General features: G+C 31.4%; 4 protein-coding genes across 4 annotated transcripts in view; 2 read left to right on the forward strand and 2 right to left on the reverse strand.

Annotated features, from left to right (window-relative positions):
• Positions 1-1,704: 1,704 nt before the first annotated feature.
• Positions 1,705-11,753, reverse strand: LOC108737638 (tetratricopeptide repeat protein 7B). The gene is made up of 12 exons (XM_018470599.1): positions 11,621-11,753; positions 11,414-11,565; positions 11,204-11,331; positions 10,953-11,149; positions 9,520-9,821; positions 9,236-9,433; positions 7,787-8,154; positions 7,443-7,725; positions 5,212-5,362; positions 4,595-4,833; positions 4,338-4,534; positions 1,705-2,641 (listed from the first exon to the last, which is right to left on the reverse strand). The coding sequence occupies exons 1-12, from the start codon at positions 11,751-11,753 to the stop codon at positions 2,509-2,511; spliced, it is 2,481 nt and encodes an 826-aa protein (XP_018326101.1). The 3' UTR covers positions 1,705-2,508.
• A 1,742-nt stretch (positions 11,754-13,495) lies between these two features.
• LOC108737630 (ubiquitin-like protein 7) lies at positions 13,496-14,883 on the forward strand. Its single transcript, XM_018470578.1, has 3 exons — positions 13,496-13,753; positions 13,809-14,014; positions 14,074-14,883. Exons 1-3 carry the CDS (start codon positions 13,609-13,611, stop codon positions 14,803-14,805), a joined length of 1,083 nt encoding a protein of 360 aa, XP_018326080.1. The 5' UTR covers positions 13,496-13,608; the 3' UTR covers positions 14,806-14,883.
• A 1,974-nt stretch (positions 14,884-16,857) lies between these two features.
• Positions 16,858-17,644, reverse strand: LOC108737631 (40S ribosomal protein S15). Its single transcript, XM_018470579.2, has 3 exons — positions 17,509-17,644; positions 17,328-17,413; positions 16,858-17,244 (listed from the first exon to the last, which is right to left on the reverse strand). Exons 1-3 carry the CDS (start codon positions 17,518-17,520, stop codon positions 16,896-16,898), a joined length of 447 nt encoding a protein of 148 aa, XP_018326081.1. The 5' UTR covers positions 17,521-17,644; the 3' UTR covers positions 16,858-16,895.
• A 162-nt stretch (positions 17,645-17,806) lies between these two features.
• The window catches only part of LOC108737629 (fizzy-related protein homolog), a 45,803-nt gene continuing 39,065 nt past the window's right edge, over positions 17,807-24,544 (forward strand). Inside the window, exon 1 of the mRNA XM_018470577.2 lies at positions 17,807-18,615. Within this exon, the coding sequence (XP_018326079.1) occupies positions 18,244-18,615 (372 nt within the window). The 5' untranslated portion in view covers positions 17,807-18,243. The remainder of the gene's footprint in view (positions 18,616-24,544) is intronic.

Raw genomic sequence — 24,544 nt, forward strand, 5'->3', positions numbered from 1 at the left:
GAAAAAGTTTGTCTATTTTGCATATTTTAGGTACTCTAACAGCATCAATGTCACAATAGCAAAAAAATACCCCAAAAGAAATCCATTACCTACTTGCTCAATGTATATCGTATAACATAATAATATCAAATAATAAACGTTTAATAAAAATATATGTTGTTATTAAATGCTATGTGGTATTTGATTGATTTTTTAACAATTTAAGTTTTTATAACGTATGAAGTATTGTTATTATTATTTTGGTAAAGACATAAAGAAACCGTGGAAACAAGTGGGAAATAGCAACTGTTATTGACAGAAACGGAATTAGAGTAAGCAACGTGTAAGCGCAAGTTCATCGGAAATGTATTTCTTAATAGAAAGAAACCGGAAATAAAGAGATATCATTTATCTCTCTTTATTTTGACATTTTGAGGAATAGTCAGGCCAATCAGAAGCACCATTAAATAAAGACAAAACGAGTACTAGGTATACCAAGGTACTATACTATTTTTCATCTCACGCATTACCACCACTTACAGGACTGCATTACATCTATGATTAAGTACTGATAAATTAATATTTAATTGAAATTCTTTTTAGTCACCAAAGTTCTGGGTCATGCATGGAAAGGTTTACTCAAAAACATACCCACCAGGTACCGGATTCATTCCTATTATAACTGTTTTGGCCATGAAAATATACCGTTTTTACTGTTAAATACAAAGCGGTTGATTTTTGTATTTAATAAAGCACTTGCTTGGTATTTTGAAAAATTTACTTTACATTTGAATTTTTATTTTTGTTTGCCTCAAATTATATGAGGTAAATAAAATAAACAGTTCATTTTTGGAAATTTAACATCACATAAGGCATTATTAATAATGTACTCGACATTTTTGGTTTACTATCTTGCGGTATAATAGTGACTCCGGTGGAGCGCAGAGAGCAAGAAAAGCTTTTCTCCGATTGTGGAAGGTGTGCACGGAAAAAAATCGTTTTCGAGATTATTTTGTAAATTTTTGCTATTAATGAAGGAAGTAGAGGAGGTAGAAAAATGTGCCTCGACGGGGGAATTTGTGGGAAGCTCCCTTTTTTGAAAAATAAAAAACACAATCTTTGACTACATTCCATTAAAAGGAATGGGAGAAACGTTTGCAGATACTAATTTATTCACATTTTGAAAACAGCTAGTTTTCGGAATTCAAAATTTCCGCACATCCACTACCGTCGGAAAAGTTTTCGTACTCCTGCTCCAGTATCCCTGTTTTCCGTATTTTTATATTCAGGGTGTTTACCGAATATTAATATTAATACAAACGTTAGTAAATGATACATACGCTCATTACTTTTCCTTATGTTAAAAAACTTGTACATCTACGGATTACAAATTAAACTATAAAATGATTAAAAGGTATTATCAGTAAATAAGGGCGGATTATACTGAATTGTTTCGAGAATGCACGTATAACTACATTAGATTACAGTTACCTAGATATTAAGCTAAAATTATCTCAAAAATTTTAAAACTGTTTTAAGTACAGAAAATCGCGAACTTCTTATTCCATTGCAATTAAACCTCAAAATTAAATAACAGTTAATTAAAAATTTTATTGCCCACAATCACCTTTACATTTAGCTATAACAATTTCTTAGACTTATAAATACGTTTCAATAATATTTTATTTATTATATGGTACAGACAGCTGATTAAATACCACTATACAAGTTGAAAATATTTATTTTGTAATTTTTGATTTTATTTTTTTTAATCCCTCTTCTACACGTTTTCTACAAGTTGTTGTCAAAAGTATTGATATTTATAAGCGAGCAGTACATTTTTAAAGAGATGCATAAAAAAAATCACTGAACCTTCCGAAGAAAGTTAACAGGTTAAAAATACGCAATTTCTGTTTTTAGCCGTTTTTCAAAAATTCACCATTTTTGAGTTATAGACGATGTTAGGTCCAAAAATGCCTACTACGAAATATTTTTTAACAAACCAAGTCAGAAAATGAATCGTTCCTTACGATATTTCAATGTAAAATTTCAGAACGAATACGAAAAGTTGCTTTATTTGCGACCGAATAAATTAAAAAAAGTTCAAAGAAAACTGACATGCTGAAATGTAGATCTTTGACTGGCTTTTTCGAGCTTTATAATGCAAAAACTACTTATAACTTATAACTCGAAAAGGGTGTATTTTCCGAAAAAATGCCAAAGGACAAAGTGTTTATTTTTAATAAATCAATTTTTTTTTGACAGATTCAGTGACTTCTAATGCGTCTTTTCGAGGGCGCACCGTTTTAATGCTATCTAATTTTAAAGAGCTACTGTTGTCAACATGTCAACGTAGCTTCATAGATGATTTATTTTTTTTATTCAAGTAATTTATGTATAATATAAATATTAGAAGTACTATGATGTTATTGCCAAATTTTTATCAGAAGGAAATGGCGTAATAATTTGCAACTTGATAAAAAATAAGTAAATGCAAAAGAAGTCATGGAATAAGTGCACCTATATAATTTATTCGAAACATAACGGAACTGTGTCAAATGGAAGTATGGGATTTTTGGCTTCGACATCCAATGCTGTGGCCATACAGCTGCTGGCTTTCTCAAATTCATTAATCGACTCCAGAACTTTGCCCAAATTATACCTAAACAAGAAATGTTTGATTAATTGCATGAATAAAACACTGTCTAATCGTTCTTGGTATCAAAATATTTTATCATTCACGCTACAATAATTGTTTTAAACTTAAAGTATATTTCTTTTTATTTGTATATTTTATTCAATAACTCTCTAATTTTACTTTTACAAAAAATATCCTTTTTTATTTCTATTAATTTGCATAAGCAAGTAAAGTAATAGCCTGAGTATATAATTGCAACAATTTCATTGGATACATCTGTTCTACGAGTAGACGCTCGTGATCACAGCGGCAATAGCTTGTGATATTAACTTTGCAATTGGTCCAGAAACGACCACGAGCGTAGTGGTCGACGATAGGCTATTAATAAAAGCGTTATTTGAAACCGACCCCCGCACAATTGTTCAAAAAATTGCTTCTAAACATGAATCAAATCAAAAGAACTCGGCAAAGATGTGACTCACAATTTGAAGATAATTAAACAAATCAACGTCTAAAATAATCGTTTACAAATTTTACCGTAATTGAAACATTCATTGTTGTATTGTACATCAAAAACTGTCTTTCAAATTTACATATGATTTCATAGCCATTTAACCAAAATGTATAATCTGAAAGTTTAGCATGTCGAGGTGTTAAAGAGCTTAATAAATTTATGTAAAAATAATAGTTATTTTTACCCAAAAGAAGATTCTAAAGGGCTACATATACAGTAACATTCTTGAAGTTGGCTTTAAATATTGCAAACATACACTGTAATATTTAAAAGGTAAAATTAAGTTTAATCACCAACATGGGACTAGATTAAGCAAGAAACAAAAAATAAAGGAACCTCATTAGCATCTCTTTTGTCCTTGTTTTTGTTTCATGCACACTTGTAGTTAGCTACGTCGGCCAATCACAAATAAAGACAGAAAAGGAGAAAGGGTCCCAATGTCCATCTCACGTCTCACTACCACTTAAAGGACTGCATAGAAATTGCCTATTCTATTTTATTATCTCTATGCCTTCAGCAGATTCCTAAAAAAATGTAGGACGAAGTGCGAAAGTTTGTCATTTTGCGGCAAGCTTGTAGGAGGAAACAGGACACTATAAACCATAAAAATTAAGTAAACGTTTAGTGGTATGAAAGTCCACCGTTTTCGAGAAAAACTTTGAAAGTACAGACAATGACCACCTGTTAACAAGCAGCATTCTTATTGTATTTCTTTTGTATTTTTGTACTCATGTATTGCTTGTGTAACTGATAGACAATATTTATATAGTTAGTCGAAGTCGTTGGCAGTAGGGCAGATTGACAACCTGACAGTGTAATAGGTCAGTGTAGAATAATATCATTGCATTGACCAATACGTGAGTTTTCAGACGAATAGCTTCTTAGCTGCTGAATTGGATGTAGGGGTCTTGTACATTGGCCAGCATAGTCCAGATCTAAATTCGCTTGACTTATTTGTATAGGGTTGTATGAAACAGCGAGTATATGAAACGCCAGTGCAGAATGAAAATGATTTTATCACTACAAATGAAGTAAGCCAAGTGCGCAACTCAGAAAGAATTTTCGTAGAGTATTTTTTTGTCTGTTAATTAAGCTGCTTTATTCACCATGTAATTCCCTAATACACCTAGTTAACACCCTTTAAAGATACTTATTTTAGAAATACCCTGTATAAACAAACAAACAAAATAAGCCTATTTCGCTTACCACGTTATGTGATTGCTTGGTTCGATTTTAGCGGCGTTCCTAAGGGTTGCTTCTGCCAGACCTTGACAGTCCATATAGTGGTACACCATACCTAACTGTTGTAATGACTTGATATGGTTCGGGTTTATGGCTACAGCGTTCTGAAAACAGTTTTTTGCTTCCGTCCATTCTTTTTTGTGCATATGTACAAGACCTTTCTACAAAAAAGAATTACGTATAAATGCAAATACAAGTCAAAATTAAGTCAATTGAAATACCATATGCATTATATGATGAGAAAGAGCAAATATTTGAGTAGCCTCTTGTATACATTGCTGGGCATCAGCCAGCTGATTTAAGTTCAAGTAAATTTCAGCTAAAAGCAGCCATATTTCCATCAGCAAGAGCCACGCGCGTTGAGGCCCAGGTCGAGGACTAAAACTACTCATAGAACTCGCGACTTCGCTAAGAGCTTGTTCAACTTTAGAAGCGGCTACGCTATGAGTTTGTAAAGAGCCTGATACAACAAAAAAAAGCATTAAATAAATGTATTTTTTGTGAGTGAAACTTCTTTATGGATAATAAGAAGAAAATTTACTAGGGTATAAAACCGAAAAGTGTCACGCGTCACGTATATATGTATGTATTTGTTTGCTTTGATTTGTAATTCCCCTCTGCAGTTTTGTATAGTGCAAAAGTTTTTAACAAAACAAAACCAATATTCCACATTCGTCCACTCGTAATAAAGTTTTTGGTGTTTAATAATTATTAATGCAATAGTTTAAGCCTTTTTTTTAATACTACTCTATAATATACATTCTAAAGAAGTTTCATTTCTTACGCGTATTCACTGATACACGCACGCCCCCTTTTTTTTTTTAAGAGAACGACTCACTCGAATCTTTGTCAGACATTTCAGACGTGTAAAGTTGAAAAACGGACCGTGTATCACTCTTGCGATCACATTCAGGTACATCTGAAGTGGTTTGTCCTTCATAGAGGGTTTTCCAAAGCTCCAACATTTGCCTGGCAGTTGTTAAAGCACTCTGTAAATAAATTATAATGGTTTATTCATTTATAAAGTTATCTAAGAAATAATATTTTATTCTCAGTTTAGAAAAACGCAATTTTTAATTCAATTCTTAATACAAGTATATGTTTTGAATAGGACATTATTTTCTTGTGTACGTTTATTGTATGTATAAATCCATATTTATAACTAATAAGTAAGATATCTATCCCACGAAGGAATGAACGGGTACTTCATGTACACTATGCTTTCTTAAATCTACCAACAAAAATAAGACAGACATAGAAGAGAATAGTAAACTAATAAACAACATACGACAGTATAGTATAATTAGATAAACGTAGAATTGAAAAAAGATAGCGCTATGCGCTACCAATCACTGCTAGATCGAATTGGGGATATTACTAGTACCTAAGAGGAGCGTATGAATCAACACTTTTTCTTTGCTCCGCCTACAATGACGCTTTATTCTTTCCTGGGATGGATAAAAATTTAGAGTTATATGATATGTTCATTAAATCAATTAAACCAAGTGAAAATGATGCAAATTGGTTTATTATGTAGGTATTGATTTCAATTTTGCAGAAATTTGATGATCGGCAATTTGTGTAACGTCATGACGAGATCGTTGAATTTCTGGCGAATTCTAATCGATACCGGAGCTATTATAATAAACCAAGCAGCAAAAGTTTGTAATCACCTGAAACCGTTTGCTAATAACTGAGTGCGAGATTTACTTTTTTACTTTCCTTCTGTGAAAATGGCATAAAGGTAATGAAACATCATTTATTATTAAACAATATGAAACCCATAAGGCTCGATCTAAATGTAAAATTTAAGATTTTGTAAGTAGGGAAATAAGATTAATAAAAGATGTGAGTGAGGTTCTTTGGCATTAACCCGTCTGATGATATAAATAGGCAACTTCTTCGCTGTTACTACGAAGTGACAACTAGAAACCAATTTAACGGGCTATAGAGCACTTTTGCATAGAAAATTCACTGAAATTTATCTTGAACTTAATTTTATAGGCCAACAAAGATTATCTGACCAAATACGAGTGATACATCGAAATAACAGGATACCATTGTCTGAAAGGGAAATCATCAAACAAGAACTTAGAAGCTTTTTTCAACATCAGTACGATGAAAATATCGTAGAAAGCAATATTCCGGCAGAGGATAACCCAGCACTTACACAACTACCTATAAGCAACACACAAAAGTTTGAGTTGAAACTGTTTAAACTTACGGACATAAGTCTACAGAAATTAGTAATCCTTAATACATGCAGAATAGTACGCATATTTCTTAACAGTAGTGACACATCCCCCTTTTCAGAAAACGCTACGGTTTAAATTAAAAGCGGAGTTTTTAATAATCACCGATCATATTTCAGGGCAGGAAGTACTGTTATGTCTATAAAATACAAGAACAGAAAATTGGTTTCCATATCGTATCCCAAAAGATGTGAGTGAGGTTGTTTGGCATTAGCCCGTCTTCACTTGCTCAAAGTTAACCAGTGAAAACTGAGAAGACCAGGAAAATAATAATAATATGCGTACATATAATTTATGTGGACGCTAAAAACATTCGAATCGTTTACACTCCTTCGATAACTTATTTTGTTGAACTGCTACTTTTTTATTGTTATAAAACATATTTTTTATAGAAAAATATGCTTGAAATTACCTTGAGAATGTTTTCTTTAGCATACGGATGTTTTTTTCAATTTGTACTGTGTTTATTTTTTCCAATTAGATATTTCTAAACAAAAATACCAAATTACATACCTATTAGTTACCTACTACCCGATCTTTAATCATAGAGATCATTTTTTGTTAAAGTGAAGAAGCTAATTAACTTATCAATATTTCCTTGGATATTAATTTCTTATTGCAGAGGTAATATATTACATCATACTTCAAAATATGAGAGTTCCAAAATATTTTTTTTAGTAAAATTATAACAATCAAAACCAAATTGGAGGTTTTACCTCTCTACTGCAATTATTTTTGCCGACAATTTGGTTTTGGCATTTATGTTGAAATGTGAAACAAATTGAAGTGAATTAAGTGTAAATAATCTGTTACTCACATCGCCGTTATCTTCATTTAATTCGAGATGTGCCTTGAGATACATTAAATTTAAGCAATCAGGATACTCCTCTAAGGCAGTCGCGACCATGTCTAAGGCCTCCGCGTATTCCCTTTTGGCAGATAACAGTAAAGCTGTCAAGTGTAAAATTGCTGAGTTTTCAGGCCTTAGTGTTTGTGCTATATTGGCGTAATAAAGGGCTTCTTCCATTTTTTCATTGTTGGCTAGGTGCAAGCTCAAGTAATAATGACACAAATGATCGTTTGGTTCTAGTTGTACTGCTCTTTAAATAAAGAAGTGGCGTTTCTTAGTGACACTTACAATATTTTTAAAATGATTCTTACAATTGCAAATGCTCAAAAGCTAATTCATTAAGTTTCTGTTTTTCTTGTTTGAACATTGACAGGGTCTGTTGCAAATGATATCCAATACCAATATATAAATGGCAACGCCCCAGTAATCCCGAAGGATGTAATAATTCCTTCTTCATAGCGTCTAAACTATAATTGGTACCTACGACTGGATTCTCTAAATGTTCAAAACATAACCGTGCAGCTAAAAGACAATTGATTGATTTCGTAGGATCAATACGGATGACTTCCACTAGTGTATTCAGTGCTTGTTTATGACTCCCGCAAGCAATCAAGCTGAGAGCATGCTGGCGCCAAACGTAAGGTTCCTCAAAAGAGAATTTCATGGCGCGTTCTAATGACTAAACAAGGAAAACATACAATATTTAAAAAACAGAATAAGTAAATGACCTAAAAATAGCTAATTAAATACAAGTACGTATAGTATAATTTCAATTTCCATTATGAAGAATAGGGAACAAAAGATACCACTATATACGAAAATATTGGTACTGAGAATTGATAATCGTATCCTCAACAAATTTTTAAATCCTACAGCGCGCAGGACGGTTTTGCGCAACATAAATCATGTTGCCGTATTCGTCTACAAAGGTCCGTGAAGCAGAGAACCTTAAATTGACTGTGGATGGTGTTAGTGTAGTGAAATGTTAGAGCCAGTGAATAACTTTACCGTTAAGGCCCATGCCAAATTCATCAGAAGGGGTCCTCCGTCAATGTAAAGAAGCTTAACCAATGTAGTTTATTTTAAATAAATCCGATAAGCTGATTATACAAAAATTACGTGATGGAAAAAATCTATGCAACAAGCCACAGACAACCAATTCTCATAACAATTAAGTGATATACACTAATTGAGAGTTGAGAACCGAACCGAATTCTGTTATATGCAATCATAAAATCATTTTTTAGAAAAATACGACGTGTTTTACAAAGAACTGGAAATATTTTCAAGTAAACTTGATTGAAAAAACATTTTCCATACATTCATCAAATTATGTATTATCGTTCGTGCTACATAAAAGAAAAAATAAGTAAATTCTATGTTTGGTGTTTTGCTATTTGGATAATGCCCTTAGCTGTATGCGTAGTTCAACCTTTCTAATAATTACAAAACAGAAAGTGGGGATACCTCGAACATTACTATTACTAAGAACCTAATCAACGATACAGCGAAAATACGAACTGGGAACTAGCAAAAAAACCATNTCGATACATATGCTTTTGTATAAATACATACCTCCATTCAAAATTCCCAGCCTTTTCACTACTTACAAGTGTAGTAATTCATTTAATTGCTAGTTTTATGTAATGGTAAAACTTTTTACATTATATTAACAAAAAATTACAGAAATTGTATTTAATGGTTAAATATTTCCTCATCTCTGTATATGCATTTTAAAAAATAAGATCAAATTTAGTTACCTCCTGTAATAAGCTCACTTGTCCCCATCGCACAGTCGCCAAAGTTAACAAATCGTAAATAAAAAAAGCATCCTGCAACGAATTATTTCTAGCTTCTTTAAACTCTGGAAATTGCGACAGAACCGCATGACGTACCGCTATCGATTCTGCTATCAATAAAACTAAAAGAATTTCTTCTTGTTCATTTTTAGGAACAAACTGAAATTGAAGAGTAAACATTATTTAATTTTGCAATTATGATATCAATATGATAGCAGTTAGAATTAAAGATATTGGCTTCTCACTTGATTTAAATTGTTATACTGTTTTGGCTTCCACGGCGATTCTTTTTGAGGTCGTTCAAGAGGTGGTTTATACCCTTTATCTATCATTCCCTGGAGCAATAGTTCAGCCATTTGGCACATAAGTTTTAACCGAACTGTGTGAACTGATTGTGATTCAACAGCACTTAATGTTGATCTAAACCTTTCTAATGCTAAGACAGGTTTATTCTGTTTTACAAGATGTGTAGGGGCATCCAACAGTGCTTGTTCCATAATAGGACTAAGAGTTTTGTTTAATGGAGGTGGCAGTGGGGAATGAGTACCTAAAGCAGATATTAGTAATGTTCAATAAACAAGTTTAGGATTCTTAAGCATTCCCTAGCCCCTTAAGTCCATAAAGAACAAATATATGTTTTTGAAGATCAGATTTAATTAGATGAAATATACATACTCTAAATTAGCGACCGTATTCGACCCACGTCTCATATGAGCATTATCAACGTGAAGCATTTCGTCTGTTGATATTGACTTTGACCGGAAATCTAGTGTTGGTAATTGTTACGTGAGAAGAGGACGAAGCACATGTCAGCTAGTTAGTGTGTTTGTGCCTAATTACAGTAGCGGCGTAACTACTGGGTTTACATTTCATTTATTCTAAACGATGTTTGGCGATCTATTAGTAATCCCAAACACACATTTTTTAGGACACTATGAAAATGCCCTAATTTAGCTCCACTACTCAAACATAATGGTTCTAGAACATTCCAAGACGTTCTCGAATCTTCCGAGACTTTAGAACACTGGTCGAAATATAAAATTACCTTAGGTCGACCACTGTTAACCATTATATCTCCTACACCACCATAGATCCCGACATGCAACCACCATAGTACACGGCAGAAAACTAGAAGTTACTACCACATATATGTGTGATTAGAAAGTGAAATATACGGACACATGTATAGTCATTTATCATTGTTATTTACACAACTTATCTTTAGCGTTTTCCAAACCTTTTAAATAATTGTCGCGTAATAAGACACCTTTCGCACTAATAGTAACTTGTTTTCGTTAGTTAATCCTCAATAATACTATTATTATATCAATCACTCGTTCTATCGTCTCAGTGCACTGATACATTAACAAAACACGTAACACTGTGATATATGTTTCAGCACAGAGTACACAGGGCGGCATAACGCTGTATTGGATCGTTAAGTTAAGGTGTCATTAAAGTGTTAAGTATCATTAGTACTGAGTAAGCTGTTTCAACACATGCAACAGACAGAAAGGTGTCAACACAAAAGTATCATTCAACACAATGTTACCCATGTCTATAAAAAAATTCCCTTGTATGTGACATCCCCAAGTGGTACTTGACAACTTTACATTGCCCTCTACTTAGGCCAGTCATAGGTACATACATAACATCAAAATAATGATGAATAAATTACCTGTAACTGAAGACACAGACATTTGTTGCTTATCAAATTCTTGCATGTAAAGAAGGCTGAGATTGGAAGCTGTTGCAAAGCTTTTGTTCATTTCTTCTTCTCTTTCAGCTTTCTTAAATTTGCTAGATGCACTGTTATCTTTTGCCAAACATAGAGCTTTTATTGCAAATGATTCGGCAACTATTCTTAAACTTCTTCTACAAACAAACGTTTTATTACAAATTCTTGGAAGTACTATTGATCAGTTTTACATTGGTAACTTTTTTTCTGATAAACTGTCAAGCTCAGCCAACTGGAAGCTATTCAAGCTTTCTGCATACTGGCCACAACAGTAATTTAGCTTCCCAAGTAGTAAATTTGCGTCTAGTGCTACACCTGCCTGTTTGAAATTTTGGTACGTTTATTATTTATTAAATATTTAGTTAGTTTGTTTTAAACTCCTTGAATATTCATAAAACTACCTGCTTTCCTGCTTCATTTGAAGCCAATTGAAGATACCTTTTTGCCTCAATTAAACCTAATTTCGCCCTGTGTATGTTGGCTTCAATTGGGGGCCATTCTTCCAAATACTTTTCTAATTTCCCTTCTCCGATTAAAAAGTCTGATAAATATTCTACAAGAAGCACTTTGAAACTGTTTAAACCAACAACTTAATTGCAATTTATTACCAAAATTTGGAGACTTATCCCTTAATTGTTCCGCTAACTCAGTTACTTTCGCCCAGTTTTGTTCTTCTCTATTTTTTTCTAATTCAGTTTCAATTCTGATAGTCATATTATTGTTTCGTACTCTTGTTGTCATCTTGAAGTTAAACTTTTACTTTTAAATTTATTAAGAACAGCTTTCTTTAACCATTGTGTTTTTAGTAAACGCCATCGAGAATTTACATTTCTTCTTAAAAATTACATTTTAACATAACATTTGGCTGTTACCATTCGCTGTCTATATGTCTGTCCATAGATTAAATGACTGTCCATTGCCATAGATAATAGATATACCATAGACATATATTAATGGACGTGCCTTAGCTGTATGTCGTAATAATTTCTTGGATCGAAATGTGAGGGAGATGGCGTATGGTTTCGGACTAGTGCTATCTCTTTCATGACACGCTTACGCACTATCGTGAGAGAGATGGATATTGTCCGAAACTTCGTTCCATCTCTTTCTTTTGTTGTACCACAATTCTGACAGCTAAGGCATGTCCATTAGTAATCGTAGATGAGATATACAAATGGTCCATTGGCTGTCTATGTTCGCTCATAGATGCTCGAGGTAAAAGTCATGATAATACCTCGTTACCAAACGTCATATAATTATAGTACACACATCATTCTTTAACTATGTACTACGAAATATTAAAAAATACAAAAATAGGTAAGTGAAGCAATAGAGAAAATTTTTACCATTTTCTCAATTAAATTTCCGACTTTTATAAAATTTACAAAAATGACAAGGTGTGCAGTGCCGAAATGGAAAGAAAATCGATACCATTTCTTACAAATAATAAAAATGCTAGAAATTCCGGGCTAAAGCAATAAGATGATCAAAATTAGTCAAATCGCAACCTTATTTAAGGTTATGTGAACACCATTTTACAGAAAATAAATGTTTCTTTTTAAGTTTATATTAAATTAAGTTTATGGAGTACTACTAATTATGTATTTATAAAACTCGTCATGTGGTATAATCATAACTTCATTTTGTTTTGATTCTGGGGAATGGAATTTACCAATTCACTGCGGCCCAAAGTCGAGCGCGATGAGTGTACCACTCGGCCAGCATTACTTTCTACAAACTAACTTCAGAAAAGAGGATCACATTGCTATGTTTAGACTCCAAAAATATTATCACTTTATTAATTGATTTTAATAGACTATAAGCAATCAAATGAATAATGTAATAGACTTATTAGGAAATGCCAAATTATATCATTTTTTTGAATAACGTGGATAAACCCTGACCAGTTTTTACGACTAATTTCATAGACTAATTTTGTAACGCGGAAGAAAGTAGAATACTAAAACGACAAGAAAGACAAGAAACAACAACTAACATGACTTACTTTACCATGTGTTTACGCCGTTTACGCTTTGTGTTTGACAACTGAATATATAGAAAAAATGATGGGTAGTCGCTTATCGTTTTATAATTACTAAAATTATAAAAGATATAATCTGACAAAATTTATCTCTTAGGAACATAAGGTACGGGGATTTTCACTGTTTTTGCTACATATTATTCATTAGAATATTGTGGAACTTAACGTAAACACTAAAAAAGAACAAAATGCCACAGTAGTTTAATTAAAATGGTATCATCTTCAGTTTATTTTCTGTTTTATTTCAGTGTAAGCTTCCACTATTTCCTTTTTTAACTTCCATGTAGATTTACAAAGTAGTCAGCCCATATAGGAGACACTACTCACTGTTCGCTATTTTATGACCACTTTTGAACATTGGACTTTATCAAAATTGGACTCTTTGAACTGCCTTCACCTGTCATGAACTTTCTTATCTATATGTATTGTTTTGTTGTATTGGTTGCATTATTATCTATGGTCGCATTAAATCTTCTCTATGCATGTCTATACACGTCAAATGTATTATACTATACAATACTATCCTAAAGAAACGAAAGAAACAAAAGATTCAAAATGACTGGTGAAATCATTTTAGGAGTTAAATTAGTTTCCAACCAATGTCAACTTATTAGGATTGAAAATGTAGATTTAGAAGGAAAAGTTTATTTACTTAAAGATGAAGCAGCCAAGAGAGTAAATGTAAAGAAACAAGATATAGGTATATAATTTTCTCAATTATTTTTTTGCTTTATTTTCTGAAATGGTATGCATAGATTTTATTTATCGTGGAATGGTGCTTGAGGATGATATATCTCTTTCATCTTATAATGTAAAGCCCGGTGGGCTAATACATGTGTTACAAAAAAGAGTAAAGACGGAGGCTCCTGCTGCTCGTACATTTTCAGAAGTTGATATACAGCAACTGGTAATTGCTTTTAAAACCTTTACTCATACAGCAAGTTGTAGGACTGCCTTACAGGTTATCACTTTTAATGTATACATTTAATTATATTATTGAAAATAATACTTAAATTTTAGAGATTATCTAGACCTGAAGTGCTAGAAAATATCATTGCTGCTACTCCTGGTTTATCTGAAGATCCAATAGCTCTATCAATAATACGAGATCCAGAATTAATTGTTCAACTTTCTGATGTAGAAACTGTTCGGAAAATTGCTCAGAAACATCCTAGCTTATTAGAAGCAGCCCATCATATTGCTGCTCATGTTCACGAAGAAGCTGCAAATATTAGTCAAAATCAAGCAAGTACCAGTACAGGTTATTCATATTCCCTAGATGCCTTATCTGATGATGAGGAAATGGATTCTCCAAGTAGTGAAGGCTCTCCGAGAACTGCAGTCCCTCTGCAGCGCAATGCATCATACAATGCAATTACAGCTGCTCAATTAGCAGCAGCTATAGCTAATGTCACTAACTCATCTTTTGATTCACAAATATCTTCTACTGCACCATCAACTCCTAATTCAGCCAGCTCAGTCATTACTAGCGAAATGTTTAGCAATGCAATACAACAGGCATTTGCATCATCACCTGCATTTGGTTCTAACTCCTCCCCATTTTTTGCGCCAGTTAGTAGCCCATCCCCTGCTGATGCAGTTGATACTGTAATTTCAAGATGGCAATCTCAATTACGGCAAATGCATGAAATGGGATTAACTAATGATATTGTCAATGTTCGTGCATTACAAACAACATCTGGAGATGTTCAAGCTGCTATAGAATTAGTTCTGAGTGGAGCCTTTGATTGATTATACAATTTTTTTAATAGTTCGTTTATGAACAATTTCTCGTGTACATATCTCCAGAATAAACTTCTAAGTTATTAAGATTTTTTATCACCTCTTGCCCATTAATCTTACGATTCATCCGGTAAGCAATCAAAGTTACCTATAGTGGTAAACCTTTCCATCTACAAAGCGTAGATGACTTGGAGACTTAACGAAATAATTAACCAGTTTGAATAGATAGTATAGACTTGATCATAACAAATATACATTTGATTGATGTATTAATAATACATAAAAAGAGAATTTTTAACTGGCGGTATTATCTAAATAACGCTTGATGACCATGATGTAGGACTTTGTGTTTTGATCTGAACACCAATGGAGTCGTTTATCCGACGTTTAGGCAACTAGCTACTTAAAAAACGTAACGAGTCAGGGTTTCCCGGTTTTTTCCCAGCTACTTTTCTTAACTTTCCCGGTGACATCGTTTTGGTCTAGGATGTTCATGGAAAACGAAATCAGCTCAATCCTATTTTGTTCTTATACACTTTAAACTTTATAGTACTCATTAGAAGTAGATTAACTTGCATGCAGCATTAAGCATCATATGAACTTATGTACACTGCGTCACAGTGTGCACATTAAAAGATGATTAAAAGTATATTATCTAAAATATAGGCATCCATACATTTTACGTTCTGCGTAAAAAATTGCTGAAAACATTAATCCAACGACACAATAAATCTGTAAAATTTTCATTTCCGCACACCTGAAAGTGTTAGAGACAACACATAGTAATGTTTCTTATTATTTATTTTTGTATATTTATTATCGCATTAAAATGTGTTTACAAATAAGTTGATATTTTATTGCATATTTTGTAATACATGTTACAACTTGCCTGGAGGAATGTCATGAAAGGGTCATAAACACAGAAGCATCTTACCGTTAGAACAGCCTTTTTGAGAGAAGCTTTTAAAGTGTATTTTTAATTGCTTTGACTTGGAAGATTTTTAGCTTTCGCCAACCATTCTTAAAAATTATTGCAAGTATCTAAAACACGTTTTCTAAAGCGACATCTAAGAAATCTACCTCGGGAACGGAATAGGGTAGATACTTACTACCTAACTTACGTACTTACGGATCTTTTTTAGTAAATATTGCTTCCAAATTTTCACAAAATCGTTCATTATTAATTAAGCTATTTTTATATAAAGCTAGTATTGTATGATATTCAATTTTGCTCATTTTACAATGCTAACTTTACAGACGTATGTGCGGCCAGTTGTAACTATTTTGCATCTAGTTAAATGAAACTTTCAGTTAATTCCTTATCTTACATTATTTGCATTAAAAAAAATGATACAAAATAAGAAATCAATTGTACAGATTTTATTTCAAATTCCATTCAGAGTTGAAGAAAAAGTGTAAGTTGGAACTTTGTTCCCCGACGGCACACATTTTTTTAATGTTCTTTTCATTTTAGGTGTTCATCAAATAGTTAGTAATACCTACTCTTTTTATTTTCAGCAGTTTATTCTTGAGATTTTTAATTACCTTGGGGACCTCTGTATCGTTGTACCTATAAGAAACAGTCTTTTCGTTATGTACAATACCATCAGGCCCTCTTGAGCATTTTTGGTTTTTTACTGGTTTCAGTTCGTTTTGTTGTTATTAAGGAAAATAAATATTTAAAGTGCTGAGCTGTTTATCTTTTACTTCACTTTTTGATTTCTAAGTAGACTATATAATAAATTTTGTCTTTTTTGCTATGGCTTTTCCATTCTTTTATAAAACTCCAATATTCTTTTGGACTAGTACTTTTTAATATATTACTTTCATGCAAATTTTTAGAAACTCTCATCAAATGACTTGTTTTAGAACATAAGGATATAATCTCTCTCTAATCGATACATATGCTTTTGTATAAATACATACCTCCATTCAAAATTCCCAGCCTTTTCACTACTTACAAGTGTAGTAATTCATTTAATTGCTAGTTTTATGTAATGGTAAAACTTTTTACATTATATTAACAAAAACTTATTGTTGTAAAGAAATAAATATAATCACTACCTTTAAAAAAAATTTATTAACCACCAAATACACATTTACTTTAGAGGAATAAATCTAGAACTGTGTGTGGCACCAATACCAGGCCTTCCATGCTTAACAGGTTTGTATGTAAGCGAAAATTCACCCAAATAATGACCGATCATTTCAGGTTTAATTTCTACTTGATTAAATGTCTTACCATTGTACACACCTACAATAGAACCAACCATTTCTGGAACAATAATCATATTGCGAAGATGAGTCTTAACGATATCTGGCTTTTCATTTGGTGGTGCCTCTTTTTTAGCTTTACGTAGTTTCTTAACAAGTGCCATAGGTTTTCGTTTTAAGCCTCGGCTAAAACGCCTTCTGGCACGAGCATGCATAAGTTCCATTAGTTGCTCGCTGAAATAATAAGCAGCATTATAGTCATAACATATGAATTACATATAATAGAAAAGGTGGACAAGACAAAATGATATACTAACTTAGGCATATCTAAAAGTTGGTCCAAATCTACTCCTCGATAGGTAAACTTCCTGAATGTCCTCTTCTTCTTAACTTGTTCTTCGGCCTACAATCATGTTAATTTCATTAAATCATTTGCTATTTGGGCATATCGTAATATTTTAGAAAATATCGAAAATATACGAAAAATAATACACATACCTTTTCCCCCATTGCTTATTAACTAACTTTACGTTAAGGATTACTAATAAAATCTAATATTTTACAAAATTATCCCAGATTCCTTTTACACAATGGCTACTCGACATAGCATGGACATAACCATAGAAAGTACAATTCCCAACAATGCCCATAGATAATGCCATAGATAGATAATGCCATGTTGTGTGAAGTAGCATCCGATATAAATAATCCTCCAATGTAAACTTTACCAATAAAGTGTGCGTCGTTTGCGGATTTTAAATACGTAAGCATTAAAATTGTGCGTCGATTANATTCCACAAGAAGCGTTGAATGGCGTTGAGTTGTAGTTTTGATTTGAAATGTAGACGTCATGATAACCGTTTGTATCATTATTACGAATATTTACGCTGTTCATTAATTGAAATTATATCAAAATCACTGACTAGTGTTTCTTGGAAGTCAAGTGGAGTGTATTTGTTACGTATTATATGTTGTGCATCAAAAATTAGTAAATTGAGGTTAATTTAAATGGACTGATTACCATAATGTAATTTTTAAATTTAAGCATTTTATGCATTCGTGCATACTGCTTTTTTATGCTATGACTTCTGAACTTCATCAAAATTTGAATTGCTTTTCAATTTGCATTCTTTAGCGTTGTACATACAGAAAGTCATTTCCTGAGTACAAAAAGTGTCAAATATTTTCAAGGAATTACATTTTTAATTTTATTCTACATATATTTATACAAAAATGTGCGAAGTTAATGAAAATGATCATGTGCTACAACCAAAGAGACTGTCTATTGTAAGAAATTTGTTTCGTACTAACAGTTTTCAAGAACCAGGGGTAGTAGTGAACTATGACCGATACATTCCTTGTCGTGCTAATAATAACTGGCAAACTAGCTTTGCCACTATTCCTGATCCCCCAAAGGCTACACAAAGTAATAAGAAAGCAAGAGATACTAGTGAATCACCACGTGAAACTTCAGCATACAACTGTTTGTTAAAAAATGAATTGTTGGGTGAAACTATCGAAGATGTAAAAACACAGTGTGATGAAAGGCAGGCCCTTACACCAATAAAGAATACAAACTTATTTAAATATGGAACACCAACAAGGGTAAGTTATTTCATAAAATATTCATTATGTAAGTAACTGCCATAAGCATACATTTACTTCTTGGATAAAATAACGAATTACCTACCTACCTAACATTTTAATGTTATTGGGTATAAGTCAAATTATTTTTAATTACTAGGTTTTATCCACGGCTTCACTCGTGCTGATGTCCTAAATATGTGTCAAAAGTCATATATGACATAAAACTAATTTTTTCTATCCCTCGGGAAGAGCATTTTTTCATCTGTATAAAATGTAACCTATGGCCTTTTCTGTATCCCCGACAATGTGTATACAAAATTTTATGACTATCCATTAGGCAGTTAAGGCGTGAAATCGACCACATAAAACTAATTTTTCTGTCTCTCGGGAAAAGTATTTTTTATTTTCTTTTTTTGATAAAAGGTACCCTATGTAGTTTTCTGTACTCCTGACAAGGTATCTACAAAATTTCATGATGATCGATTGAGTAAATCGACCACATAAAACTATTTTTTTTCCTATCCCTCGGGAACAGTTTTGTTTTTCTGGATAAACAGTACCCTATGTGCTTTTCTGTACCCCTGACAATGTGTGTACAAAATTTCATGATGATCGGCCTACGAACAAACAGATAAATAAAAAAGAAATAAACTCACTTTCGCATTTATAATATTAGTTGGGATTTTTAGCAAACAATAAAATCTGTTTTTTTGTGTGAAACATAAACATATCAAATCTAATTTCTAAAATCTTATATTTCACCAATAGAGTTACTGGTGTCTTCCTTTTTAAAATTTCAAAATGCGCTTTATTAATTAATGAAGTTAATAACAAATAATAAACATGTTCCGTCTTGTTTATTGCAGACAATGCACAATAATATTAGTAATATTAAATCTTTCTGTGTAAATTAGTTGATAATGATTGATCTGTTCAAATTAAAGTCGTTACAATTACTTCAGATTTATTTTACAAGGTAAAATTAATTACAAGAAATTTATGCTTTAATTGTATTTCAGATAAAATAAGTTTCTAAATAAGAGTTTTAAAAATACTCGCATATTATTTGAAAAACTAATGAAAGTTACGTTGAACTGTTGCAGTAATAACAAAAATTCATTAGTTAGGTATTGCAACTATTAAACTGATAATAGTTTTGTCTATATTTATTTAAGGGAACCGAACATCTTTTAACTTTCTTATAAAATCAGAAGAAAAAATCAAAAATTTAAGTGTTAAGTATTTAAGATGAGTTAATTGAGAAAATTTCACTATTTAATTTTCGGAAATATCTACGTCTTCACAATTAATTTTCGAACCCTGAAAAAGAAATAAGATAAAAATTTAACAGAAATTGGGAAAACCTCCTAAGAATTGAAGTAAATTTTATTTTAATATGAATTTATGTACCTACTGAGGTATAAGTTCGTAACTGCATTTGTTACTTGTTGTTTATTCGAACAATTGTGGGAATATTTACCTTTCAATTCGAAAATAAATAATTTGTTGTGTTTCTTAATAAATATTTATAAATAATATTATTTGAAATTACTATGAGATGGGGTTTGTTAAAAATAAATCACTCTATGTATCTATTTAAATAAAGTTTAAACGATACATGTACATTGATGTGACTCAATTGTGAACGTTTATAAATGAAAAGCCTTGGAAATACGCTAGTTATAATAGCGATTGCTGATTGATTATGTAAAATTATTGATGCACCGTTCATCACATTGCACGCAATTACGTTAAAAAATATGGAATGATTATATAATGTGTGCAGCTTATTGTTATTGTTTAAAATGCGCTTTTTTTTAATTTTTCTATTTTGCGACATTGAAAAATTGAAAAATCATGCGGAATATAAATATTGTGGTTGTGCTTATCGAAAGATGAGTTTACCTTGAATTCTGTAAAAAATTTTTATACATTAGATGGAAAACTTGTTTTTCCTTTTATTACATGTTTTAATGAGTGCTGTGTCATACGTGTTTCACTGCAGGAATAAAAATCTGCAGTTGCAGAAATACATGGGAAATAATTATTCAAAAATTGTTAAAACTTGAAATTGTTATCTACAAGAATATTAATAATAACAAACAAGTACAAAGAAAAGGTTTCGGTTAGTATGTTTTCCTTTGATTTCATTGTTATACATATAGTACTATGTCGTGCAGTTCACTACGGTACAAGAACAAGTGAATATACTCATGTATATTGTATAGTATTCAAGTTTGGAAAAAAAAAAGATTAAGGTTCATGTTTGTGTAATAACAATGACAGATATCTTCCTTCGTGTTGTCTTCTCCTGCCGCAACCTTATGATCTGTGTTCTGAAACCTTTCTTGCCAAAATTAAATCTAGTTATTTTATATGTATTTCGTAGTAAGTACAAAATTTGACAAAAAATGAATTAGCAAATTTGATTTTTTATGTAGTTTTATTCTACCTATTTATTAAGTATACATTGTTTTTTCATGGGCATTTGTATTTGTAATTGAAAATTTATTGCAGAATTGTTTAATTAGCAATAATTAAAGAAATAGAAATTATGATTTGGTTGATTTTCTGATAACTGTATTTAATTTGGTTTCGCTAATAAAATCCTAGTTACCTAACTTATAATTAATCATTGGAGAGTTATGATGTGCGTAAAAGCATTTTAAAATGCTTATATTGCTATAAATTTAGACTAAGCGTAATGGGTGCAATCAAATGAAATTTGAAAATTGTGCTACTATTACAAGTCATTATTGATAAAGGTAATTAAAAACGCAAATGATGACATTTATTCTAAAAATTACTTTTTAATTATAGATTCCAGGGCTAATGGTAGAAATTTAGAAAGTGTCCACATGGTACGATGTTAATTTTATTTTCTGTTGAATTTTATATTAGCAATATATTTTTATTATAAATTTTAACATATCAAGCCGCTAAGGTAGGAAAATGATAACGTTATCAGGGACAAGTCTTGATTNTCTTTTCTGCTGTTAGGGTTTTAAAAGTTTGGGTGCACCTTTAGTGTTGTCATTTGGTAGTTTTATCTGTAGAGTTTTCCGGGTGTTTTGAAAATGGGTACTTTCGATGTACTCTTTTTTCGAATTTCAACTTTGCGACTTTGCCATATTGGAAAAAAAGTTTTTTAATTTTTGTTTCAAAGACAGCTTCTACCTATATTCGTACTGTTAAGTCCCCCAACGATAACCACTTGAAAACTCAATCATCACATTTGTCCCTGTTGCCTTTTCCTACAGCTGTTGCTGATTTTCTAAAGAAAATCAATTGAAATTCAATTTATAAAAAAACAAATCGAGTTATAAATATAAATGGAGAAATTCGAGTTACAGAAGTTGGTCTGTATTATCTAATAATGATGAGTCCTAAAGCGCTGAAGCTATAATACCGTTGCAGCTGGTTTAAAAACTGGAAACTTAGTAATTAAGTACATTAATAACAGAAAACAATGTATTTTTATCTATGTACCTACAGTATGACATTATGAGTAAAGAGTATGATTTATACAATATTTATACATATTGGCATGAATAATGCACACTAATATCCTTGTTGAATGTTTCATTTATTTGATTACCTTCTAACCAATTGAAATGTAATAAGTCTATAGAAACAAACATCAAGATAAAAGATGATATAATGAGTGCACATACTACATATAAGCAATTATTTATAGACGAAGTGTTTATAAATCGTATAGCTCTTACAAATATTTTTGTAGCTTCTGCTTTCCAATAACTGCAACTACGTGAATAAATGAGCTTCATCTTTATCATTATAGTCCAGTCAATATGGGCGGGTGAGTGGGAGAAATTATTCGAATTAAATTTTTTTACCCCATTGTGTTCCCAATATTCTTCTGAATACAATAATGTAGGGTGCCAGCTCTGGAACTGGAACAATTTTTAATATTCTTTGGTTTAATCTCGATAAAAAAAGCCTTAAGTTTTTTCCAATTGTGTTCCCAATATTCTCCTGAATACAATAATGTAGGGTGCCAGCTCTGGAACTGGAACAATNAGATGGAAAACTTGTTTTTCCTTTTATTACATGTCCAATGTAAACTTTACCAATAAAGTGTGCGTCGTTTGCGGATTTTAAATACGTAAGCATTAAAATTGTGCGTCGATTAATTCTGTTAAAAAAAGGAAAATTGTATCGGGTGCAAGTGGAAATTAAATGTCAATTTATTCAAAAACTGCTGAAGATATAATAATTTAATTAGCACTAATTGAAAAATTACAAACTCCGCTTACCATAATACTCTAATATTGAAGCACAAATAACAGGCAATCAATTGGCGTCAATTAAATTATTATATCTTTTTTTCTTAAGAGAAAAAAACAGAAAAGAAGGGGACCTAATCTAGCTCTTCTTTTGAGCATGCATGGTTGATAATCAACTGTGTCGGCTATTTTTCATCTCACAACTCATTTTATTTTAATCATTTCGTTGCACTTCAAATACGTCAAAATATTAAAAATTCTGATTTAACAATAACATCTCGGATATCGAAAATTGTTTTTTTCGATATTTTACACAAAAACTAACCTACGTTAGAACATTATTATAATTCTAGATTTTAATATAATCATCATATTGTGATTGAATTAGAAATTTAAATTTATTGCCAAAAAATAATATTATAAAAAGAAAATAATTCAACGCCTAAATGCGCTCTCTAGTAATGTTTCTTATTATTTATTTTTGTATATTTATTATCGCATTAAAATGTGTTTACAAATAAGTTGATATTTTATTGCATATTTTGTAATACATGTTACAACTTGCCTGGAGGAATGTCATGAAAGGGTCATAAACACAGAAGCATCTTACCGTTAGAACAGCCTTTTTGAGAGAAGCTTTTAAAGTGTATTTTTAATTGCTTTGACTTGGAAGATTTTTAGCTTTCGCCAACCATTCTTAAAAATTATTGCAAGTATCTAAAACACGTTTTCTAAAGCGACATCTAAGAAATCTACCTCGGGAACGGAATAGGGTAGATACTTACTACCTAACTTACGTACTTACGGATCTTTTTTAGTAAATATTGCTTCCAAATTTTCACAAAATCGTTCATTATTAATTAAGCTATTTTTATATAAAGCTAGTATTGTATGATATTCAATTTTGCTCATTTTACAATGCTAACTTTACAGACGTATGTGCGGCCAGTTGTAACTATTTTGCATCTAGTTAAATGAAACTTTCAGTTAATTCCTTATCTTACATTATTTGCATTAAAAAAAATGATACAAAATAAGAAATCAATTGTACAGATTTTATTTCAAATTCCATTCAGAGTTGAAGAAAAAGTGTAAGTTGGAACTTTGTTCCCCGACGGCACACATTTTTTTAATGTTCTTTTCATTTTAGGTGTTCATCAAATAGTTAGTAATACCTACTCTTTTTATTTTCAGCAGTTTATTCTTGAGATTTTTAATTACCTTGGGGACCTCTGTATCGTTGTACCTATAAGAAACAGTCTTTTCGTTATGTACAATACCATCAGGCCCTCTTGAGCATTTTTGGTTTTTTACTGGTTTCAGTTCGTTTTGTTGTTATTAAGGAAAATAAATATTTAAAGTGCTGAGCTGTTTATCTTTTACTTCACTTTTTGATTTCTAAGTAGACTATATAATAAATTTTGTCTTTTTTGCTATGGCTTTTCCATTCTTTTATAAAACTCCAATATTCTTTTGGACTAGTACTTTTTAATATATTACTTTCATGCAAATTTTTAGAAACTCTCATCAAATGACTTGTTTTAGAACATAAGGATATAATCTCTCTCTAATCGATACATATGCTTTTGTATAAATACATACCTCCATTCAAAATTCCCAGCCTTTTCACTACTTACAAGTGTAGTAATTCATTTAATTGCTAGTTTTATGTAATGGTAAAACTTTTTACATTATATTAA

This window comes from Agrilus planipennis, unplaced genomic scaffold (genome assembly GCF_000699045.2).
Source record: "Agrilus planipennis isolate EAB-ADULT unplaced genomic scaffold, Apla_2.0 scaffold87, whole genome shotgun sequence".
NCBI classification, from domain to species: domain Eukaryota; kingdom Metazoa; phylum Arthropoda; class Insecta; order Coleoptera; family Buprestidae; genus Agrilus; species Agrilus planipennis.